This window comes from Onychostruthus taczanowskii, unplaced genomic scaffold, assembly GCF_017590055.1.
Source record: "Onychostruthus taczanowskii isolate IOZ18803 unplaced genomic scaffold, ASM1759005v1 scaffold31, whole genome shotgun sequence".
Taxonomy (NCBI): Eukaryota; Metazoa; Chordata; class Aves; order Passeriformes; family Passeridae; genus Onychostruthus; species Onychostruthus taczanowskii.
Genome location: NW_024500461.1, coordinates 5,895,937 through 5,919,703, shown reverse-complemented (window position 1 = coordinate 5,919,703; position 23,767 = coordinate 5,895,937). Strand labels below are relative to the sequence as shown.

Sequence of the window (23,767 nt, the reverse complement as noted above, 5' to 3'; positions counted from 1 at the left end):
GTGCGCGGGCGGCGGGAGCGGCCGGGCCCTCCTGGCGCGCGCGGGCCCGCGCCCTTTGCGGGGATTGCTCGGGCGGCGGCGGCGCCCCGCGGCCCCCGGTGCTGCCGAGCGCTGGTGTCCGCGCACCCGTCGGGGTCTGGAGCTCGAAGGACACCGGGCACACCCCCCTCTGATTTTGCCCGCCCTGCGGCTCCTCACCGGGGGCTTCCGGCAGGCCCCGGCTTCCCGGCACAGCTCTGGGCGTGCTTGGGCCGGGGGAGGGCGGCGGTGGCGCCGTGCTCGGCTTCCTACTGTGCGGTGAGGGACGAGCACAGCGAGCGGCAAACCTGGGCCACAGCTGTCTGCGCGGCGGGACGCTGGCACCGGTGCTACGCGCTGGGACAGCCTGGTTACTGCTAAGCTTGCTCAGAGCTGTCGGCCCTTACCCTGTTAACGTGACGTGCTGGCCGTTCGGTATCACGTTTCGACTTTGATTTGCCCAGCTTTGCAAGGGCTCTTAACTTTGGGGTACTTTCAGCAGATCCTCCGAATTCAGTTCCAGCTTAAGACTTGAGTAATTTGGTGTCACTTACTGGAGATACAGGTAGCTGTCTTGCAAGCTATGAAAACATAGCTCGGTCCTATAGCTCATGTGGTTGTTCCTGCCGCGCTGCTGTCTCCTACTCGATTTGTAGTGGTGAGAAGTGGAGCCCTCGAATGGGTGATCATTCTCTTTACAAAAGTAATTAAGCGATTGCAGTAGGTTCGTTAACCCTCACAGGAAATGACAGCATCATCATAGCTTGTTGCAAGTGAATGGATGTTAGTTTTTAACTAAATGAATTTAGAAAGTGTTAAATAGTGGATAAAAAAATTACAATTATTTTGTCTAAGAAAAGTAGGTGATAGAGATGATGAGGTAAAATAAGGCAGAAGTAGCCTTCTGTAGCCTTGTCTTCTGTGAAACAGAACTAAACTACGATTAGTGCTCAGAATTGTAAGTAGTAAAAATAAACAAGACCAATCTTAAATATTTTGACGCCTATCCAGCTGCCTGAGTGTGCAGCATGCTAATCTGAATGTATTTCAGGTGTGATAGGGAGCAGTGATTCATAATACAGTGGAACTGGTATTTATCACAGAGTTGCAGTAAGCTCAGTCATGAGGCTGGTGTCTGTGTTAAGTTTTCATTGCTCTTGACACGTCCCCAGAATACAACTGAGAAGTGCACCTACTTATGCTGGTGCATAAATTTTGTTCTTGGTATTTCTGTTTTCTTTGTGCTTTTCTAAAAAAAAACCCACCGGCATAATTTGCACAACTCACTTCAAAAATGTGTGGTGATGTGGGACTGTTTCTTTTCCTCCTGAAGAAGAAAAGTGGAGGGCTAAAGAGTCCTGGAAATTCCAGATTTTCTATGAAGGATCCCCCTTAGACATATGGTGGATTGGGTATTTCCATGTGTGCGTTGGAAGTTGGCTGCAGCCAGACTAGAGTTATTAAATCTTGGCTTGGTTGTGTTAGGTGATCAGCTCTTCAGCTCGTGTGCTGTGTGTGCCTTAGGTTGCCACATGTATATATGATCTAGGACTTGAGTCTGACTAGTTACTACAGCCTCAAAAATGTGCAAAGTCATATCTTGAAATATCACAGCTGCAGAGTGCGGACCCAGAAATATGCCTGCTTAAGTTTTCAGGAGTCTTGAGTGAGAATTGTCATGCCAATTTTGACTTTAGTTTTAAATTTCCTGTTCTGGGTGCCTTAGAGTGAGGGGAGGGAGTGAACTCAGTTGCTAGTGAGAATTTGAAAGATCAGGAAAGGAAATGGAAGAGAGAGAGAGATAGGAAAGAGCTGAGTAATGGTGAAATAACTTCAGTAAAGAAAATTAAATCTTCAAGCTATGCACAGTAATAAATTTCATGATAAATAAATGGCGTAGGTTACTTTTAGGAAAAGACCTTCTCCCTTTTTGCCACATGCACTCTTTGTATTGTCATACAGGAGAGACCACTGGTGGCTGTCTGGGGCCAGGAGAGCATATTTGGGCTGAAATGAAGTCCTGAGCCTGGCTGGCCACTCCAAATGCAGTTGGCATTCCCTGTCTTGAGCGACTGCTGGCAGATGGCCGGGCTCTCAGGTTGACTTGCAGCCCTGTACTCCTCAGCCTGCGTCTTTGCTATGCGCAGGCTTCATCCAGCCCAGGAGGAGAGCAGGAGCTTTCCTTGCAGTGGAAGAGCTCTGTTTATGTTTCCAATACTTTCTTCAAGCTCAATGAAAAGGTGACAGTATGGGTATTGTAAAGCAGTTCTTGCAGAAGATACAGAATTGTTGCTTTGATTTTTTAAGATTTTCTAAACCTTCTGATGTTTGCATTCTTATATTAAATTTTCTCACATACTTTCTGTAAGCAACTTATTGTTTTGCATTCTTTTATAGAAGAAGAGAAACTTAATAGACTATTAGTTCATCCAGTGTCCCTAGAGAGGTGGCACTTTCACCCTCCAATCCTCTATCACCTTTAGAAATCTAGAAATGTAAGAATCAGAAAATAAACTACCCCTTTTCCTACCGTGAAAGCAGCAGTGTATCTGCGTCGTGTTATCTTATATCCTATAACGACACAGAATTATTTTCAATTTGCTGTCCTCAGATTACTTAGAAACGGACTTTAATAAAGTGTGTGTGTGGGAATGGTCTGTAAGTTCAAAAGATGATTTGCTTTAGAATTATGACTGTTAGCACATCACAAATGGTGAGTGGAAGACATTGGTTCAGGTGGTTTTGAATCTTTAAAGACAAAATCAGAATTGGAAAACCTTGAATCTTGTGACTAGAGAAGAGGTGTTTTTGTCTTCTTCAGTAGTTCAACACCAGGGGTCCTATGAGAATCATCTTGACAGAAAAACCTATTAATGTAGGATAAAATGAAAATGTATTATTGGTGCATTTACATAGATGTGTGGTTTTTATGCTGTAAACTTCTTTCCAAAAAGTGACTATTAAAAGGTGAGCCTTTGCAACAGACAATAAATAAGCCCAGTGACTTTTACTTTCAAGCACTTATTCCATCAATTCTTGCCCATGTTGCAAAGTCACGTACCTCCAGTCGAGTAAGGAATTGAATTGCATCTGAATTTTTTTCTTGGCTGACATTCAATCCACCTCACTGCTGTGTCAAGTGCAGTCAGAGTACGTGAATGGAATGGATAATATTGCCCCATATAATCTTTTAGAGTGTTTTTTCCCTGCTGTTTTCATTGCTGCAGTGATCTCATCATTCATGATTTGAGGCACAGGTCTCTAAGTTGACTGTAGCCAGTTGTTATTAGTGCTTCTGCTACAATCAGTGCAGCTGCTCCTATCATGAAGTAACCATCTGAAGCAGTAGCTGAGGCTACTTCAGATTTTTTTTTTTTTCTAATGAATTTATCAGTGTTAAATTACAGAGGCTTTGATTTCCTCCCCTGCATGATACTGTGGTGTTGTCTGAGATACACATTCCTTGCTATTTACTGTGTGAAGCTATTTCTATTATCTGCAGTGAACTCCTGCTTGCTGTATTTTTTGAAACTCTGGGAACTCTTGGATTGCTAGCTACAAAATGCTACTTCAAAATGTAAAATTTCTGGGAGGTTTTATGGAGATTCTCTTGCTGTGTGTGATGCTAGGCACTTAGAGCATTCTATAGTAGAGGTCAGTATAATCAGACTTATATATTTGAGGTTTTTTTCTAAATCAGGCATTTAGTCAGCAACTGGAACTTTCCAGACGTTCTTTAAAAGTGTTACTGGCAGCCAACTTGAAGTTTCTTACTTTTCCTTGAAAGCTGTGAATTTTTGAGGCATGGACTTCTGTCTCCACATGAAAATTTAAGTCACTCCTACTTTTTGATTTCTGTGACATGTCTGACCACTTTATTTCCTGAATAAAAAAAAGTTAAATAAAAAAGACTTGAGGTAAACCTAATACCTTTTGGTGGTATTTTGTATTTCTTTGGTTGGTGCTTAGGTACAGGAAACATTGCTTCTGAAGAATGCTGTTCCTTGACATTTGTCAGAGAATGTAGTGTCTTTTTGTGCCTTGTATGCCATTTGTGGATAACTTGAAATTTGATAGAAGGGTGAAAATTTTGGAATCTTCTCCCTGCTCTTCTCTCCCTCTTTTCCCCGAGTGTAGAAAGATAGTACGTGTGCTGTTTTGCAACCCTTGCTGAGTCTTCCTGCCAGGTGACCAATACGCTCTGGGCTGGCTGGGATAGTACGAGGAGTGTACAGGCAGGCAGTGGGAGCCTGATGCTTTGTGCAGGTAGTGGGGAGAAGCTGAGAAGAAGGCTCAGCCCAGAGGATAAGAAAACCTTCCAGTTAGGTCTAGTCAGGTTATGTTCTAAAAAGAAAATGTGGAGTCTTAATAACAGATCTTTCAGAGGACCCTGGTAACTTTTCACAACCTTTTCCTTAAAGAAGCTTTCAGTAGACCCTATAGAATAAAAACTGAGGAAAACTCAAGCAGATAACCCAGATAGATGCAATAATCCTGTTTGGATCATCTTGTATAATATTTGAGCAACATTAAGGCACAAACCTATAGTAAACCAATGGATTTTTATTGCTGTGCATGCAGTTATTTTATATTGTATATGTCTGTTAGGTTTAGATGACTTTCAGAGTATCATCAAGTTTTGTGTAATAGTACAAAACAAAATCACATTTTTGTAGTTACTTGTGACTGGTGGATTAATAGTGAGAAGCAAGTTGCAAATTTTGCCATAGATGGTGTGGTGGATTGACCCTGGCTGGACACAGCACTTTCCCTCCCCTCATCTGAGCAGGGGAGAGTGGTTCCAACCAAAGGCTCCTGGGTCAAGAGAATCACAGGGAGGGATCACTTGGTCATTGCAGTCATGGGCAGAACAGACTTGACTTGGGGCAATTAATATAATTTATTACCTGTCTAATCCTAGTAGGTTAATAAGAAATGAAACCTAAATCTTAAAACACCTTCCCTCTACCTCACCCTTCTTTCTGGGCTCAACTTCATTCCTGATTTTCCTCTCTCCTACCCCTCAGCAGTGCAGGGGAATGGGAAGTGTTCAGTGCGTCACATGTTTTCATTGTTACTCCTTCCTCCTTAGGGGCAGAACTCTCTGTACTCTGTCTACTCCTTCATGGGGTCCCTCCATGAACTTCTCCAGCATGAGTCCTTCCCACAGGCTACAATCTTCATGAACTCCTTCACTGTGGGTCCTTTCCACAGGGTGCAGTCCTCCAGGGACAGACTGCTTCAGCGTGGGTCACAAGTTCACACCACGTGGGTCACACATTGTGCCAGCAAACCTGCTCCAGCATGGGCTTCTCTCTCACCAGGACCTGCCAGGAGCTTGCTCCACTGTAGGCTTCCCATGGGGTCACAGTCTCCTATGGGTGCATCCACGTGCTCCAGCAGGGGGTCATCCATGGGCTGCAGGGAGACAGCCTGTGTCACCTTGGGCTGCAGGGGAATCTCTGCCCCCACACCTGGACCACCTCCTCCCTCTACTTCTGCACTGACCTTGGTGTCTGCAGAGTTGTTCTCACATAATCTCTTTTCTTTGTCCGCTGCTGCCCAGGTTGTGGGTTTTTTTTCTCCTCTTCCTTAAATCTATTACCTCAGAGGTGCTACCACCATTGCTGATGGGCTCAGCCTTGGCCAGGGGCAGGTCTGTCTTGGAACTGGCTGCCACTGGCTCTATTGGGCATGGGGGAAACTTCCAGCAGCTTCTGACAGAAGCATCTCAGTGGGCCCACCCCACTACCAGACCCTTGCCATGCAAACCCAGCGTAGATAGCATTTGGACAGAAGCTCAGTATGAATTACTGTTTGCATTAACCACACTTTGATTGTTAACTCTGCACCGTATGTGAATGCAAGCCTCCAGTACAAATGTGCTCCATCAGTATAACTGCAGGATTGGTTTGCATTCTTAGCTTAGTGAATTCAGTTATGCCTTACTTTACAATAGCTGGAGATTCACCATGAAAAGCTCTATCTGTGCTATCACATAGATAATCCTTCAGGAATTTGCATAGGATCTCAGATTTGCAGTTCCAAAATCCTGTAATCTGCTGTGGAAAATTTGAGAATGAGGTCATTCTTGGGGGAGGTGCTGCTGACCTTAAAATGCCCCTCTTCATGTTACTGCTTGGCTACAAGGTCTTTTTTCCAAGAGTGGGTAGATTCTGGTTGTTTTTGTTTTGGTTTTTTCTTTTCTTCTGGGAAAACACTGTTACTTGGAATACATTTGGGCTCATCTCATTGCAAGTGGTTTTGCAGTGGTTAAAATTGTGTGGTGATGGGATTTAGAGAGCCAGAAGTGTGTGAGAGGATTGTGAGCAATCCAGAGTTCATTCACAGTGCTTGCTTAGCAGAGCTGTAGTATCAGTTTGCTGGGCAACTGTCTGTATATCAAGTACTAGTTAATGTTTTCTAAATCTGCTGTACAACTGTTTTATTCTTTTTTTAACAGCTGATGCCTTTGACATGTTGACACTTTGAACATGTTTTCTTGCCTTTTTTTTCGGGAAGTGGTGTTGGTGGAGCTAGTGATGGATTCTGGGGACCTGCAGGGTGGTAGAAACATTAATGTACAAGAGACACTAGCCAGTAATGAGTCCAGGAAGTGGGGGTATGTTGAATGCTGACACTTGGGAATTATATGGCAAGGAAGAGAATTCATGTGGAGGCTGATTCTTGTGAGCCAAAGTGTAGCCTCCTATTTATGATGTTTGACCCTTGCTTTACAGTTGAATGGGCTTTGCTGCTAATTCTTTTTTAATTTGTCCTAAAAGGTAATGTTACTTTCAGAAGATTTTCTTCAATGAAGTGGTTTTACAGTGATACAGTTTTAATGTAAACATTCTGAAGTCTCTCTGACAATATATCTGCTTAGGTAACCAATTTGTTTTCAGTAATGCTGGTTACAGCAGGTTCTTTACATAGTTGTAGCCAGTGAATTGATAGACCCTGGAAGAATTTGTGCCAAAATGTGATGTAATGCAATACTAAGTTTTGAATTAAATCTTTGTAGTTGTCTGAGGCAGCTTTATCCCTATATGTAGAAGACAGTTTTGACTGATAAGTTTCACTTTTTCATATTGCCTCCCCCTCAGAAATCAAAGCAAAAATGTGCATGCTTTTTTACCTTCTTGTGTGCAATTTATCACTCCTTGGTGAAGGAGATCAGTGTGATCTTCCCCCTTATCGCAGTCAGACAGGAAAGAATTGTCCTTTGGCAAGTAATTATAACTTAAAAGTCTCTGTGCCACTTTAGTGCCTTAAGTTTCTATATCATACCCCAGAATTAGTCTGGACTATTGGATGTAGTTGGAAGGCAAGGGTTAACTGCGGTCAGTAACTGGCAAGGGTTACCTGTGGTCAGAATGAAAGTGTGAAAGAAATGTATTCTCTGTGTAGTCTGAATTGAAATGCTGAAGTTGGTTATTGTACTTCCATTTTTTGCAGAGAGCTGCACAAAGCGAAGAAGTTACCACCTAGTGAAGTTAGCTTATCCGGAAGTTGTGAAGTGATCAGTCTGGCTCAGTCTTGTAGCAGCCTCCCAGGACCTAAAGTAGGACTGGGAGAAGGACTTTTACAAGGGCATATAGGGATAGGACAAGGGGAGTGGATTCCAACTCAAAGAGGGCAGGTTTAGATTAGATGTAAGAAGTTCTTTACCGTGAGAGTGGTGAGGCACTACAACAGGTTGCTCAGTGAAGTTGTGGATGCCCCATCCCTCAAAGTGTTTAAGGCTAGGTTGGATAGGGCTCTGAGCAACTTGGCCTAGGTGGGAGGTGTCCCTGCCCATGGCAAGGGAGTTGGACTAGGTGATCTTTAAGGTCCTTTCCAACCCAGGCTGTTCTGTGATTTTGATTCAGGTTGAACAGCCTTCCTGTATGAACAGATTCAGCTTGGACTGTGCTGATGCAAAACCAAAAGTTTTTGTGCCACTGAGGTGAACTTAGACTGAGGAACTGATTTGGCTCAGAGCTCTGCAATAAAGGTTATTTCTTAAGCCACTTCAGTTCTGTGATCTCATCTGTTATTTGACTTTGCAAACACTTGGGCTGATGTGGGGAGTACCTGGAAGGATGACTGTTCAAACTAGCACTGCTGCTGAGAAGTTAAAGCTTCCCATTCAGGCAGACTTGCATTTTATGAGGAAAGGAAACGGTGGAGGTAGTTACAGGTGTGAGTGAAGTTAATCGAGAAGGACTGAGAACTGTGCTGAACTTGTGGGTAGAAAAGCAATTTGACTTAATTGTAAGCTCAACAGCCAATGAAGAATGAAACAAAGGACTTCCACTCTCAGTGACTAAAAATTAGTGGAACTTAGGTGTAATTAAAAAAAAACCTCTTTGATTTTTGCTTTTGGTAGTGTCTTTTCATTTGTTTTAGAAATCTTTCTGGAGGATTTGGCAGCAAATGTCTGATCTCCCTCAGGAAGCAAATACTGAAATAACTGATGAGCAATCAGTTAAACTGAAAGATCTCTCTTTTTCCTCATCACATTTTCTCCCACATAAATTGTTATGTGTGGTACTCTGCAAGTGATAAGTGTTATTATTTCAGCTGTAGCAGGAAATGGAGCTAGTGGTTTTAATTTTAAGTCTGTCATCTCTTTCTCAAAAATTCTCAATTTTCAGTATCATCCATAGAGTCCAAAACTGTCTAGTGCATTCTCTCTAAAAGTAATTCTGGATACAACATCTCAAACACAGATTAAAAAGTACTATATGGTTTATGATGAGGTGGGCTGACTTTGGCCAGGTGCTTCCCCAGCCACACTCTCTCCCCACCTCCACCAGGCAGGGGGAAAAAATAAGAAGGAAAAGCTCATGGGTCAAGACAAAGAGAGATCACTTACTGATAATCATCATGGCACAACAGGCTCAACTTGGGGCACATTAATTAATTAACTTGCTTCTAGGTAAGATAGAATTGGATGGTGAGAAACAAAGACAAAATTAAAACAACCCCTTTGCCACCCTTTTCCAGTACTCAAATTCAGTCCTTCATTCCTTGCTCCCCAACTCACCTGTCCCTGATGGATGCAAGGGGGTGGAGAATGGGGGTTCATGGTTAGTCCACAGCAGCTCCTCTCTGCTGTTCCTTCCTCCTCACACTTTTCCTGTGCTCCAGAGTGGCCCTTGCCATGGGCTACAGTGTGGATGGATATGTGCTCCACTGTGATCCTTCATAGGCTACAGGGACTCTTTGCACCAGTGCCTGGAGCTCGTCCGTACTCTCCTTCTCTGACCTTGCTGTTCCCATTAGTTTTGCTCACAAACTTTTATTTTTTTTCCCCCTTGCTCTTCTCTCTGTGTGGTGCTGTTTTCTGTCCTTTCTTAAATACATTTTCCCAGGTGTGCCACCAGCTTGGCTGAAGGGTTCACCCGTGTCCTGTGGCATGTTTGTGGAGCTGGCCGTGTCTGGTGAGGTAGAGCTCTTGGTCACCCCTGGAGCCCCTTTGCAGCCAGGAACTTGACATATACACCCTGTACAGGTGCTCAGTTGGTAATACATTTGAATTAGATCATACCAAATACAAAAAAAATTGGGGCAAGCTGGTGTGGATTTCTTTCAATTGGGGTGCCTTTTTCATTTTACAAGTATCACTTCTTTTTGGCCATTTTGGGACTATTTCTACGGTGTTGCATTGCATCCTATTTTTACAAAAGTAAATGGCCAGGGTTACCGAAAAGTTTATTTTGTAGCTGGCTGTTTGGAGACCTCCTGTAGTCCCTGTGGAAGAAATTTGTCCAGGGGTATGCAGATTTTTTTTTTTCATTTGTACTGGTGGAAGATGTTTTTATCCGCAGCCAGTGCCAGCTGTTCCATGGTTTCTGTTGGAAGTTCCTGTCCTCTGCTGGAGGGCAGCAGAGATTTGATGTTGTTGATCAGCATTTTTCAGATGTAGTTAAGAAGACCTAGCTCGCTTTTCCTGAGTTGCATTGAGAATGCTGTCAGGGTGTGCTTTCCCAGTAGATTTGCAGAATGGTCATTTCTGGCAAGGTGGCAGCAATAAATTCTCATACTTGAGCTGTAATTCCTGTTGTAGATTAAGTCCACATCCATCATCTGTATTCCCTGATCTGTTCAGAATAAAGGTAGGGTAAGTTGAACCTACAAGTAAGGGTAAATACTGCCTACACTTTCTCACTGTCTGACGTAGATTAGAGAGGACTTGGAGTGTAACCTCCGTCTTAGTAGGTGATACGGAAGGGAAATTGCTTGACTACTGCTTAGAGAATTGAGCTAGTAAATGTGCTACTGAAAATATGAGGAAAGAATCATTCCCCTGAGACTTTGTATAAAGATGTGGTATTGTGCTATTTCAGATATTTAATAGCTTTAAGACCTGCGGTGTTTTCTCTTTATGTAAGAGGCCATTATTAATGTTTTGTGTTTTGAAGTTTCTGAATAATTTTATCACAGATATGTCAGCTTCTGAATATTATCTTTCTTTTTAAGGTACTAGCATAAAGTTGCTAGCCATTAGAATGCTTTACTGTACTCTTAGTGCTGGAAAAGGTTCTTCTATAACTGTTAGAGATCTGCAGAGTCTGGTGTTTAAGACTTTTATAGATGGATGAAGACTTTTAATTTAGTAGTTTATCGTCTGTTACTGAAATTAGCCTAGTTGGTAGTTAAGCTCTTCCTTTGGAATGAGGTGGAAGGCTCTGCATTTCCTTTTTAGGTTGGTTACAGAATAGTAATCTGTTACACTGGTATCCTGCTGTGATTAGCCCTGCAGTCCCAGCTCTTTAAACCTTCAGCAAAAGGAATCTTCTCCCATCCTTCTGAGAGCATGTGCTTGCCCCCTGCTTTTTGTTGGCACAGGTGTTTGCGTGGAACATCTGGTGCACTGCATCAGGGACTCTTCTCTCTTGAATGACTTTTTCCCTTTCTTTTATTTTCTTCCAGATTGGGCCCTTCCTATGTTAGACCATGAGGTCAAGAGACAGCTATACAGGCAAAAGTGGAAGTGCATAATAGGCTGAACCGGAAAGGCACCACAAATTTGGTTTTTCCTTTCCCTTCTTCAGTGGCTGATCATTTATCACCCTATAATATTCAGGCCCTGTAAGGTGGTATGATTTCTCTAAGCTACCTTTGTTCTAATGGATTTTACAAAGCTCACTAGGTGATTTCACAGCTGACATTAAAGGATAATGTGGACCAGAAGACCATTCTGTAAAATAGTGTGTTCCTTCAGTTGTAACATTCACTGAGACCACAGTATTAGTGGATTAATAAGCAGTATGTTTTATTTATTAAAATAATCTGCATAGCAGTAAATTGAATGTGAAATGAGAAAACTGGAGTATCAGGAAAATGAAATGCAGGTAGCTGAATTACTAAGCAAAGCACATTTGTCTAGAGATATGGAGCTTGGATTTCTTCTCTGAGCTAGTTTGTGCTGACTTCACAGGCAAGCTTCTCTTGAATTCTAGTGGCATTCACACAGTAGCTTTAAAGGTCACATATTTTATGGGTGCTCAATATTGATCTGTTCCTAACTGCTTTAGCCATGTCACTTGGCAGGCAGTGTAAAATTTGTGGTGGTTAACTATTGCTGTAGCACAGGGAGCAGAATTGGACTGTTTATCCAAGCAAAAATTAGTTCTCCTTTCTAAAAAAGCAATGAAGAAGCTTTGAAAATTGTCTAATTCCATGCCAAAATTCCTTCCTTCAGTACTGTAGTGGTCTCTGTCAGACAGAGAAGCTTTACAGTTCAGCTGCAGTAGCTTTGCTAGGAGAAATAACATTTGGGGTTTTTTTGCAACTACTTGCATAGGTGAGTCTTCTGATTGTGGTATTTGCTGCTTTTGTATTTTGACACTATTTGTTTGGTCCTGCCTTAGACTGTTGATAGCAAGCAAGACTCCTGAAGTAACTTTTTGTTTTTCAAAAGGGTAGCACACAGAAATCTTCTTAGTCGTTTTGACTAGGACCTTGACAGCTTGAGGCTTTTGTAAACACTTCTGGAAGACTGAAAGTGATTGAAATAGTATATTTCTAATGGATTCCTCCTTTGTATGTTTGCTCATACCTCCATGTTCATTAGCAGTTGATTTTCCTGTATGTCTGTATGGAAGCATTTTCTAGGCTGTTCAGTTTACTTCCTTAAAGAAGTACTCTTACTCTGTGTGTATGAACAAGGAGAATACTGGTGGTTATGTCTGCTTTTCAGTAAGATTTTTTCCCCCTTTGACTGAAAGCAGAATAACCAAGCAATAGCTCAAAGAAAGAATGAATGAAACCTACTCTCCTGCAGATCCATCTCTCCTCATTGTGCGCCTTCTCTTAGTCTTGGCAACCTCCAAAGCCCTCACCCCCACCTCCTGCTCTGCTGGTCTCTTCCAAAGATCACAATGCTCTCTCTTCCTGAGGCTCCTATGCTCACATGTTACTGTAAAAACAGGTTGAGGGTTTCTTCCCCCTCAGGTACAATTAGTTTTCAATTTAATGTCTTTATAGAAAAATAGCTGTGCAGAATGTCAGCTACACCATCTGTCCCATCAGTATCATCTGTCACTCTGCTGCAGGCCACCTGTGTTAATAAGGAAAGCTTTGCTTTTGCTTGTCAAAACACCTTCAACACTTCTGTGTTTTCTAACCACTTAATTAAAAATAAAAAAGGGGAGGCATAAAAAGGGGGGAGGCATAATCAGTTGCGATTGTCAGATTTGGTTTTTTTTCAAGTATGGTCTGGAATGTATCTTCCTTTTGACTTTATTAATTTATTTTAGTCAATGGAAATTTACATTACTTGGAATTGGAAAAAATGGAGTAAATAGAGGAGTGAGAAGAAATCTCATTCTAAAAACACTGCAGAGTATGGCAAATAGAAATAATTGCCATACAGCAGCAATGGGAACTTCACTGAAAGCTCTAGAGCTTTCAAAATAAGTGCTGAAATATCTTCTGTGAAACTTCAGTGTGCTAGAGGAGAGCTAATAAAAACTACTATGTAATATGATTCTGGAACACTTACTTGATGGGAGTTTGTATTCTTGTTGGAGACAAAATTAACTGTTCTGTTGTAAAAACATTTATTGTGAGCAGCAGAACTGCAAAACCCAGTTTTCTCTGAATTTATTATTTTTCCTTTTTAGCATGTTTGTATATGTGTGTTCCAGCTCTTTTTATCCTTATTGTCAGAGGTTCTTGCTGGGCAAGGATGGTATACACTTGGTTGGAATAAACTGGCCAAACAGCAGTAATAGTGTTGGAGCTGTTCATGTCTTCCTCTGCAGTAGCGCTGAGCTTGGCTATCCTTAGCCATTGGCAGCTTACAAAACACACAGAGCAGCTGAAATTGGACAAAGGCAGTTTTGGGGGAAAAGGGGGAAGTAACAGAGTGCATAAACCTCATTTCCTCAGTTAAAAAAGTGTAAGAAAGTCTGCCTAAAATAACGTGGGAAGTCAAGTATTGCATATGTTCCATCATCCTGATTAGTTGATAAAGGTGGTAAGTTAAAAGTTTAATTAAAATAAATTAAACATTCATTTATTTATTTAAATGTGTTTGGGAGACTTATTTTCATTGGGTAGCCATTCTCTGGGAATTAGAGAATAAGATCAATGTGTAGTTCAACATTTCCTTGTTTTGTCCACATCTCATCATTCTCTTGTGGGTGATGTACAGGGTGGTAGGTGGTTATTTTTTGCAGTGTTTTTATTGTGATTCTTTTTGGTTTCTTTGTTTTTGTTTGTTTGGTTTGGTTTTTAATTGATAATGTACACTTAAAAGAATTAAAATCTATAAACAGGTCAGCTTCTTGACCTGTTTATATGCTGTGACCAAGTGCATAGCATTGCCTGTGTACTCACAATTTTTTTCTCAAATATGACTTCTTTTTGTAAGTTTCATGGCCAATAAAATTTATTTTAGCATCAGCATGTCTGCAACTGTCCATCTTACGCTAAAATGTGGAAATCAAATCCCTATAATCACTTTAGAATTGGGCCTAGTTGTATATTTAAGCATTTTATATGCTTAGACCTTACAATGTAACTTTGATTAATTTCTCCCTTTCTGTTCCTTTTTTGTGGTGTCCCTCCAAATATATTTAAGATATTATTGTTAATATCTTCATAATTGCAGGACAAAACCCTTATTTAGAATTTAGGTGTTGATGTATTTAAGTACAAACAATGCACATTCACTCAATAAATGGCATTTTTGCTGTCTTCCTTGCAGTCTAACAAGCTTGTCTTGTGTTATACAGTTCTAAAAAGTCACGTTTTCTGAAGCTTTTGCGCAAAGGCAGTGGCGTGTGTTCATGGGATCGTGGCCTTTTGTTTTGAGTGTTTTGGAGAAGTTTAGCCTGGTGCTTGCTCTCGGCTGCAGCAGAGCCTGGCAGGTGTGAAAGATGAGCGTCAGCCAGTTCCCTCACAGGTGTTCATCCTCCTTCCTGTTTGGAAACAGCTTCAGTGACACCGATAGGGATGGAGCTCTGTGCACAGAGCAAGATGTGCCTCTGTGGAATTTTCATCCAATATTAATGTTCCCCAAGGGGCCCGTGTGGGCTCAGAGCAGGCTCAGTGCTCAAGTGGCTGTATGCATCATAAATGCTCTTCTTTTTCTGGGGTGTTTTATAGCAAGGTGACCACAGTCATAGAATGTGGAGGCATGAAGGGCTTTCTGAGCAGGTGACAGGCTCACAGTCCCTTAGGGGTGCCTGCATTGAAAGAATTGTTTTTCTCGTATATGGGCTCTCCTGTTGTTTACTGACAAATGGCTTTTAGTGGCAGAACGTGCAGCTTGCAGCCAGGCACTGCTCCCTCAGATCTGCTGGCAGGTAGAAGTGCTGATGCTGCTGCCAGAGAGCTGCTGATTCTGGGTTATTTTAAGCCAGGATTGGCTCCCCAGTGTAGTTACAGTCAGCATCCTGGCATAACTAGGGATGCAGTCTGGGGACTGGGGTGACTGAGGGGGAGCTGGGGACTGCTGAGATCAGCCCAGCTATTAAAATGTGTTACCCTTAATATTAAAAAATAGTCTTTGAGCGTGCCTATCAGAACCAAAGCCATGCTTTGCTTGCAAGCACATCTCTGGCAAAGTCCGGCTGTGTAAAAGTTTAAAAACTTTTCCATAAGTTCCTTATTTTTAAGTTTTCAGTTGGCTCACATTAGTTTATATTTAGCATTTCCTCTGCCGGAGCTGTCCAACAGTATATGGTCTTTCACAGGCAGAAACCCAAATTGTCCCATTTACCTGAGGCAGCACTCGTACTGACAGCTTGCTGAAGGAAACTGAGAATGGTTTATGCATTTCAGGGATTATCTGTAGTTTCTTACTGGCTTTTCAAACCCACTGAATGTAAACTATCAGAATTTGTTATGACTGCTTTTCTACACAATTAGTGTACAAGTAAATAGCCAGCAGAATACAAATGAGTAATTCATAAAGTTATGTGTATAATATAAATATACTCACAGAAGTAAATGTAAACAGGTCTAAGAAGCCTGGATGGCCTTCCAGTGAGGTGTGTAAGTTGCATCTAATGTCTATGCAGATAACTAGACAATATGTAGTTGCAACAAGGAAGCACACCAGATAAATTTAGTTTTAGGTTTGCAGATATACATAGTAATAAATTCTATATTATAATTTGTAGACCTTGACAATGCAGAGATGAGTAATTGGATTTTGGAATTAATTATTATGACTTTACTTCTTTATGTATTGATTAGTTTTTGTAAAATGAGGTGTTACTTAACTGCATCAAGACAGCCATATCACTTAAATGCTGTGTACACTTATTTCTGCAACAGTAATGTAGCAGTGTGGTTATGTTTGAAGAATTTGTTTAGTCAGGTAGAGGTAATCTGTTTTGTGCTTGTATAAAGAGAGACTTACTGTATTGGAGAGAGGCTGACTGCAAGGGTGTGTGTACTAACAGGACAAGAGAAATGGATCCAAACTGAGAGTGGATTTAGATAGGATGTTAAGAAGAAATTCTTTACTGTGGGGGTGGTGAGGTAGTGGAACAGGTTGTGCAGAGAAATTGTGGGTGCTCCATCCTTGGAAGTGCTATTGTGGATATATGGAATAAATATGCTACAAAACTGAAATAATAAATTAATGTTACACCTACAAGTTGACATCTTCTGTCAGTAGAAACAGGATGATTTTTCTTTGTGAAAGCCAACACAGAAAGGTGGTGAAAAAATTAACTGTGCACAGTAAAAGCACTCCTAGAAGGAAGGAGGAAATGGGACTAAAATTGCGTGAGGAAATGAGGCTTTAGCAGGATTTTTTTGTCCCTGCCTAGTGTCCTTTTGCCTGTTTTGGCCTTGGGATTTTTTTATAAGAGCTAGAATGGTGCCCATAAGATTTGTGAAGACAGACAGCAGAGGAAAGGAAGATGTAATGGGCTTGGTCTGTCTGCTCAGTGCATTAGCAGGATGGGCACCTCTTAGCTATGGTCACAGCTTGGTGCCTGAGGTAGGATTGGCAGAAGAATGGAGCAACAAACAAACCAGGTCTCTGTAGGAGACTGGCCTTCCCTAATTTTGCTGCTTACAGAACATCTTGACTGTCTTCTACTGTCTGTTAGGGTGACTTTAAACATGGTTATGTGTAGGCTGAAAGTGCTCACACCAAAGCTATTTATGCATATATATGTTTAAATATATAAAACATCCTTAATATACACCTTTAGTGTTGCAGAAGAGTAGCACTTTAAATTCTTTGGAGTTGGATCTGATTCCAGGACAAATGTTCAGCTTAATAAACCAGTCCACTCTTGTTAAGAGTAAACATTGAACACTTTCTGTGGGTGATTAATCCCTTTTGCTTTTCACTTATGGGAGTTTTTATTTAAGGTAGAATGGGAGATGCTTTTGGTGTTTTAATTGTGGTATTCTTTAAAGTGCTTTTAAGTATATTGAGAAAAACACAGCAGCTTGGTGATAGTTCAATCAAAAGTTAAGAAAATTGAAGCCAGCTGAGTTATCTATTACTGTGTGTTACAGAAACACACAGCAGGTGAGGACCTGACAGGAGATGGGTACCAGTTTACCACAGCCTCATCTCCTTCTGCAGATGTTCTTTGACTTCAAGGTATTTAACGTAGTTTCTGTGAATATAGGCTAAATGGACGCTTGTTGCTTTTAAAATGGTTTGTACAGGTCATGGTTATTTTAAATGGGTTTTATTTATTTCATTGCTTCCTTTTCTTCTAGGAAACCCAGCGCTTGCTGGCGGAGCCAGTCCCTGGGATAAAAGCAGAGCCAGATGAAAGCAACGCACGCTATTTTCATGTGGTCATTGCAGGTCCACAGGATTCCCCCTTTGAGGGTGGGACATTTAAACTTGAACTATTCCTTCCAGAAGAATATCCAATGGCAGCTCCTAAAGTACGTTTCATGACCAAAATTTACCATCCTAATGTAGACAAGCTGGGAAGAATATGTTTAGATATTTTGAAAGGTAAGTGTTTGTAAGTTGACCCTAAGGAGAGTTTTCTTGTGTTTAAAGAATATCTTGCTTCTTATTTAATCTGGAAAAACTTAATATTTCTGTAGACTGTGGAGAATATGGTGTTTCATAGTGCCATAAATGTTTCTTCAGATAAATGGTCCCCAGCTTTGCAGATTCGTACAGTTCTGCTATCAATCCAGGCTTTGTTAAGTGCTCCCAATCCAGATGATCCACTAGCAAATGATGTAGCTGAGCAATGGAAGACCAATGAAGCCCAAGCCATAGAAACAGGTGATGTATCTTCTAACTTTCTTTTTTGTTTCCCTAGTTTTAGGAGTGGCTTACTAATCACTGGCTGGGGTATGTAAAACCTGACCTCTGGTTTTATATCTGCAGGTTGAAGAAACAAAATTACTGCATACAGTCATAGTCCAGGTGTTCTGAATGTGCCTGCAGTTGTCTATTTTTAAGTCTGCGAGGCCTGTTAGAAGAAGAAGCTCTCTTGATATGTTTTATCTTGATTTTTGATGGTCCTGATTTGCTAGTCTGTGTGATTTGGAGTTCTGGTAAAATGAAGGAGCATTCTGCTGCTTGTCCTCTATGGCTTAAGGAATGGATTAACAGGTTCTGGAAAGTACATCTCTGATATTGCATCTGTTGCAGGCTATAGTGGAATGGATGAGTTGCTGTATTATGCCTCTTCACTTTTGGATCCACTACTGTCAGACTGCTTCTATAATATATAAAAGTTGACAGCTGCTGGAATTCAAAATTGCACTTAAAAATCTCAGAACTGATACTTTTTGTGTGCTTGCAGCAGTAGTATAAAAGAGATCTTTAAGAATATGAATTTAAAATTACTTTAATCAAGCCTGAAAACTGCATCTTTTCTTAAATGTGTTTCTTTTTCTTTACAGCCAGAGCATGGACTAGGCTATATGCCATGAATAATATTTAAATGCGCTTTGAACATCAAGTGTGCATCACTTCTCCTGTTCTGCCAAGACCTCTTCCTTTTTTTGTTTGCATTTAATGGACACAGTCTTAGAAACATTACAGAATAAAAGCCCAGACATCTTCAGTCCTTTGGTGATTAAATGCACATTAGCAAATCTGTGTCTTGTCCTAATTCACTATTGTACCGCATGAGCAGAGGCTAGAAGTATCATCTGGATTGTTGTGAAATTGTTTGAAAGCAGCAGCACATCTCTGCTTTTAATCATTTTTCCCGTCATGGTTTAAGTATAAGCACTGTGAATGAAGGTAGGCAGGGTTAGCTGCGGGGCTTTTTGTTTTAATTTTGTGGGCTCCTCCTCCCTTTTTATGGTGATGCTAATTGCATTGGTTAAAGCAGCTAACCAGTTATATTTTAGAATATACCCTCTAGCCCAGTCTAACTTAGACGCTGTAGATGGACAAGCTTCATTGTTTGAACAAAAAATGGGAACATTAAACATCCATCACCTTCACTAATACTATAGTGATTCTGCTGTCAAGCGTAGAAAAATCCCTCCAAGAAAAAGCTTGTGACCATTTTGTATGGCTTGTCTGGAAAATCTCCTGTAAATCTTATGTTTTAGTAAAATATTTTTTGTTATTCTACTTTGCCTTTGTATAGTTTATTTTGCTGTGTTTTCATTTCTCTGTGACAATCGTATTTAAAAAAATTGAGTCCAGAATTGACAATTTTTATTCACCAGTCTGACAGATTTAACAGTAAAGACGGGGAATTCACTAGTGGGTTTTTTTGTGTTTGTTTTTTTGATTTTTTTGTTTTGTTTTGTTTTGTTTTTTTGTTTTTCTTCATCTGTTTCCTGACTTTTTTTTATTAGTTTGTGTTATGTGGGTGACCTTACCTGGCCAATTTAATATGAAATTGCATTTGGAATGACTTTTAGAAACAAGTCTCTGACGGAACAGTTGTAAACTTAATTTTAGTGACGTGATGATGTGTGTTTTCATGGACATAACCAGAATGAAGTAGAAGGTTGAGAGCAAAAGACAGCACTAATTATGAGTGTCTCCATAGCAGCAAGGTTTTCTAACCTCTTTTAATTCCTGCCCTCTATTAACTTGAAAATCCATTGTGTAGAACCACTGTTAGAGCCAGCTTATGTGTTGACTGATGTCTGCTTAGCCACTTAGAGCTAGCAACTCATACCACTGGTTTTTCTCTACAAGCCTTATTAAGCTACTTGCTTGAGCAACCAGTCAGCTTAAATAGCAACAAAGCTTCTTTATTGGAGGGAAGGAAAGTGATGAAAAAATTCCTTCTCATCGTTGTTTTTTGTGTATGCATCCTGTCTAGGAGACCAGTATCTTTTCTGGGAACCCATCTAATTGCTTCCCTTCATTTCTTGTATCTCTGTTCTCTTCCTTTCCCCAAGCTCTCTCCCTCACAAAACCAACCAACCAAACAAAAAGCTTAAAAGCTTTTGGCAAGGACAACCTGAAATGTATAAATGACAGCTTGTAGTGGTTGCAGTAGGGAGTGTTTTGTCATGCAGTTCAGGGGCATGGTTATGTAGTCTGTTGGTATTCTCCCTCTTTCACCTCTTCTTCCTCTAGTATCATCTGAAATTTCTATAGAATGTGGTGTATTTATTGTGCTTTTATGTAAGATGAAGAATATCTATTAAAACTATGTTTTCCAACAGACAGTGCTGTCAGTGGCTAGTAACTGGTATTGTCCCCTGGAGTTCTCTCCAACATGGTTGAAGAATGGTTCAGAATTCAACTTTTCCACCAAACTGAGTCATAAAAAATCCTGTTTTAAAAGTAGTGTCTGTGTTGAATGTAAGCCAAAGCTGGGTCCAGGGCTTGTAACGTGTTCTTCAGAGTGGGTAAGCACCATTCTTAAAAATGTCTCTTTGGGGTTGGCTGGGCTGTGTCCTGGATCTGCTGGTAGCAGAGAGAGCTTCTGTAGCAGGCAGCTGAAAATGAGTGAGCTGTGCTGTGGTCTCTGGATTCACTTCACCTACCTCTTAATGCTTTATCTTACACTACATATGCAGCTTTCCTCAGCTCTGTCTCTAGTGCAAAGGCCGGTGGCACCCCCAGAGGACAGTCAGACCCACCTAAGCATCCTGTTTGAGAGTGGCTTTCCCTCCCTTCAGCAGAGAAACAAGACCTGAGCTGGCGCTTAAACAGTTTTATCTTCATAGGCGGAATGAATCCAGACCCAGATAATGTATATTAAATAACACTTCTTTTAATTTTAAACCTCTTTTAAGAGCCCTGTATAAAGTCAAGCTGGGGATTTCATTCCAGCTTGTGCCAAGGAATGTGTGACAGGCTAAATTCTTTGAAGCTAGTAAGATATAACCTTTTCCTCAGTTAAGCAGGTGTATATTCCCAGTTGTTATGTGAAACTCAGTTATTTCTCTTACATCTACCATTGCAGCTGATAAGCAAATACAGATGTCTTTTAGGGAATGTTAGTTTTATCTCCATTTTTAGTATGTGTCTATTGGATCAATTTACAGTAACTTTAAAATAAATGGGTTTCCTCTACCATTACTGGTGCTATGTGTCAAATGTCCTAAAATCCTGAGCAAGAGTGATGGCATTGCATTTTATGTGTCAGTGTTTGGGTAGTAACTGTGCAGCTGTTGAGCCTGGGTTATCATATGGGCTCTATAACCACACATGCAAAATACTTTTGCAGTAGTTTTCTGTAGATCAAGAGGAAGACTTTTGTTTTTGCATAAACACTCAGTGGTGGTCTCTTCACATGTAGCCATGTTCTGTCATGGGTATGAAGTGTATGATTATTGGAAACTGATGGAACAGGTTTTTTGTATCTTAGCTGACTTTAGTCTAAACCAAGTGAAACATTGCTTCGATAGCTTTCAAGTAATTGTATTTCTAACACATTGAGACTATTGTGGAACATCTTAATGGACTAGTGACATCAAAAATTGTGACATCTCTATTTATATTTTGTTCTTCTTGGGTTGGGTTTTTTTGTTTTTTTTTTTTTTTGAGGGTTAAAGTAAAATGTCTGGTAGGTTTTGTCAATAACATGTCTTGACTGTAATGTGATATGACACTGAAATAAAAGGAAGAGTGATTATTCATTACTTAGGCACTGAGCTTCATTTAACTGCAGTGGGCTGCCATCAGTGTGCAACAAATTTCCTAAGAGTTCTATCTGGTAAAATAAGAAAGATAATCTTTAACTTCTCTTATAACTTTTCAATTGCTTGTGGCTTCCCCCCACATTGTAGAGAGAAGAGCAGCACTTCTGTCCTAGAAATCCTCAGAGGAGACTGCTCTGGTATGCAGCTCAGAGGATGTGTTGCATCCCTCCCGTGCTTCCCCCACTTTTTTGTTTGTTTGGCTTTGTTTAGGAGTGTGTGGGGTCTTTTGTTGTTTTTTGGGGGTTTTTTTGCCTGCCTGTTCAAATCTGTCTGGTTTAGTACAAGGCTTTCCTCCTTGCAAGTTTAGACAGTTTCCAGTGCAGTCAAATTGATAAATGTATTGAGCTTTGCTGAACTGTGTTGCATTATGAGCATGGCACAAGGTTAACAATCACATGCCTGCTGGGATGGAGTTTGCACAGTTTATTGTGGCCTTTTCTGTGGAAGTGTGCAAGATGATTTTAAAGCAAATATTTAATTGTTGTGTTGCACTGAAGTGCATTAAAGAGGCATCAAGCAGCATGACTGCCTTATCTGTGGTGTTTGCTTTCATGAACTCCCCTCAACACTTTGATAACGGGTTAGGTGAGCAAGTAGAGTATCTCTGGGTAAAGGCTGCTCCAGTGGAAGGGCTGAGGGGAACACTACCCACTGGCTGAGCTGGGTTAGGAAAGGGAATTGTACCCTAAGAGGACACACCTGCGTAGCTCAGTTGCTACAGAGCTGTCACTGTTGGTCAGCTCATCACTGAGACCAAGTGCTCTACCTGAAGGAGAATTCTGAGCACTGGAAGGTAGAAACAACAGGTACTTACCACAGTGTGAGCCTTCCCATGTAAAGAGATGGATAGAAATGTGATATGTAACAGAAGCATTTTTATTAGTTCATTTTTTAGGAAGGTAAATACAAATTATTTCACATAAAATCATTTCTGACTGGAGTACTTGTGCAAGGTTGTTCCAGATACTTGTGTAAGCTGGTTTGTCTTCAGAGCTGCAGTGAAGGAGTATTTTTGGTTCAGGCCTAATCTGCACCTTCCTACCTAAGTTGCCTACTAAGGCTTACGAGGTCATTTATAAATCTGAAACATTTCATGTGTGATGTTCAGTTGTTGCTTGCTGTAGTGGGTGTGCTTGTCTCAGCCTGAATACCTGCTGTCATTTTTCCATCAGCTACTCATGAGTAATACAGTGTTCTTCCAGGTAAAACTGAAGGCTTAGGCTGGGTCCTGGTAAATTTATGGAAGAATGTCTGTGGTCCCATGCTCAATTATCAAGGGCAGACTAATCTCACAAGACACAGTAAGGTGATTCTAATGGTGTTTTTTCTTCCTTCAGTTGCTGTGGATGTTCGTCTACCTTATTCAAAGACAGGTTGCATTAGTGTCATAGCCAGAAAGCAGGAAAGAAGAAAATATTTAGGAGAGTGAAGCAGTTGAATGACAGCAAAAAGGCCCTTAGGACAAGAGCCTTGTTACAAAATCTGTCTGGATGTAATGGGCACTAGGCCACAGGTAAGCCAACAGCAGGGTAAGTGCACAAGCTGGTGGTCTTTGGGCAGCATCATACATGGCTGTAATGCTTCTTCACACTGCCCATCCATCAAATCTGGTGGTAACAAATGAGGGAAAGCTGCTGGGAACCAGTGCTACCACTGAGCTACTGAAAGCAGTGTGCGTGGGCCATGAGGCAAGCAGCAGCTGATCACACAGCAGACACATTCAGTGACCCCTTGCCATCTTAAAATGGCTATTTGAGCAGTATTTCATGCTTATTTAAGGGAAGAAAATTGTCAGAGAGCATTGTTTGGGGTGGTGGTGCATAGCCCATAGCAATCAGATTGTCACAAGCAGAAAATGCCTGTGATTGCTGAGTCTGCAGGTTAAGAGGTGGCACCATTCCTTATGTGGAGCATTGTCCTGATGTGGATGTGGTGGTGTTCATCACTTGAGCCAAGGAGGCAGTGCCTTGCCTAATGCCACAGCAGCACTGAGACCCTAAGAGTATTGAAAGAGGGTAAGTTTAAAAAAACACCTAAACTTTTCCAGTTCAAGACTGAAGATTCTTACAATCTCTCCAAGTCTTGGAAAAGTTAATGATTCTGCCTTTCTTGCCATCTGTTGTGCTTTGTCACACTTCTGCCTCCACTTGAGCCTTACACTTCACTTGATGCTTTG

The 23,767-nt window shown here is 41.0% G+C and overlaps 1 protein-coding gene across 1 annotated transcript in view; it reads left to right on the top strand.

Annotated features, from left to right (window-relative positions):
• UBE2N (ubiquitin conjugating enzyme E2 N) overlaps positions 1-19,051 on the top strand; it is a 19,249-nt gene extending 198 nt beyond the window's left edge. Inside the window, exons 2-4 of the mRNA XM_041409817.1 lie at positions 17,212-17,458; positions 17,600-17,740; positions 18,367-19,051. Coding sequence (XP_041265751.1) covers positions 17,212-17,458; positions 17,600-17,740; positions 18,367-18,407 — 429 coding nt within the window. The 3' untranslated portion in view covers positions 18,408-19,051. The remainder of the gene's footprint in view (positions 1-17,211; positions 17,459-17,599; positions 17,741-18,366) is intronic.
• The last annotated feature ends 4,716 nt before the right edge of the window (positions 19,052-23,767 follow it).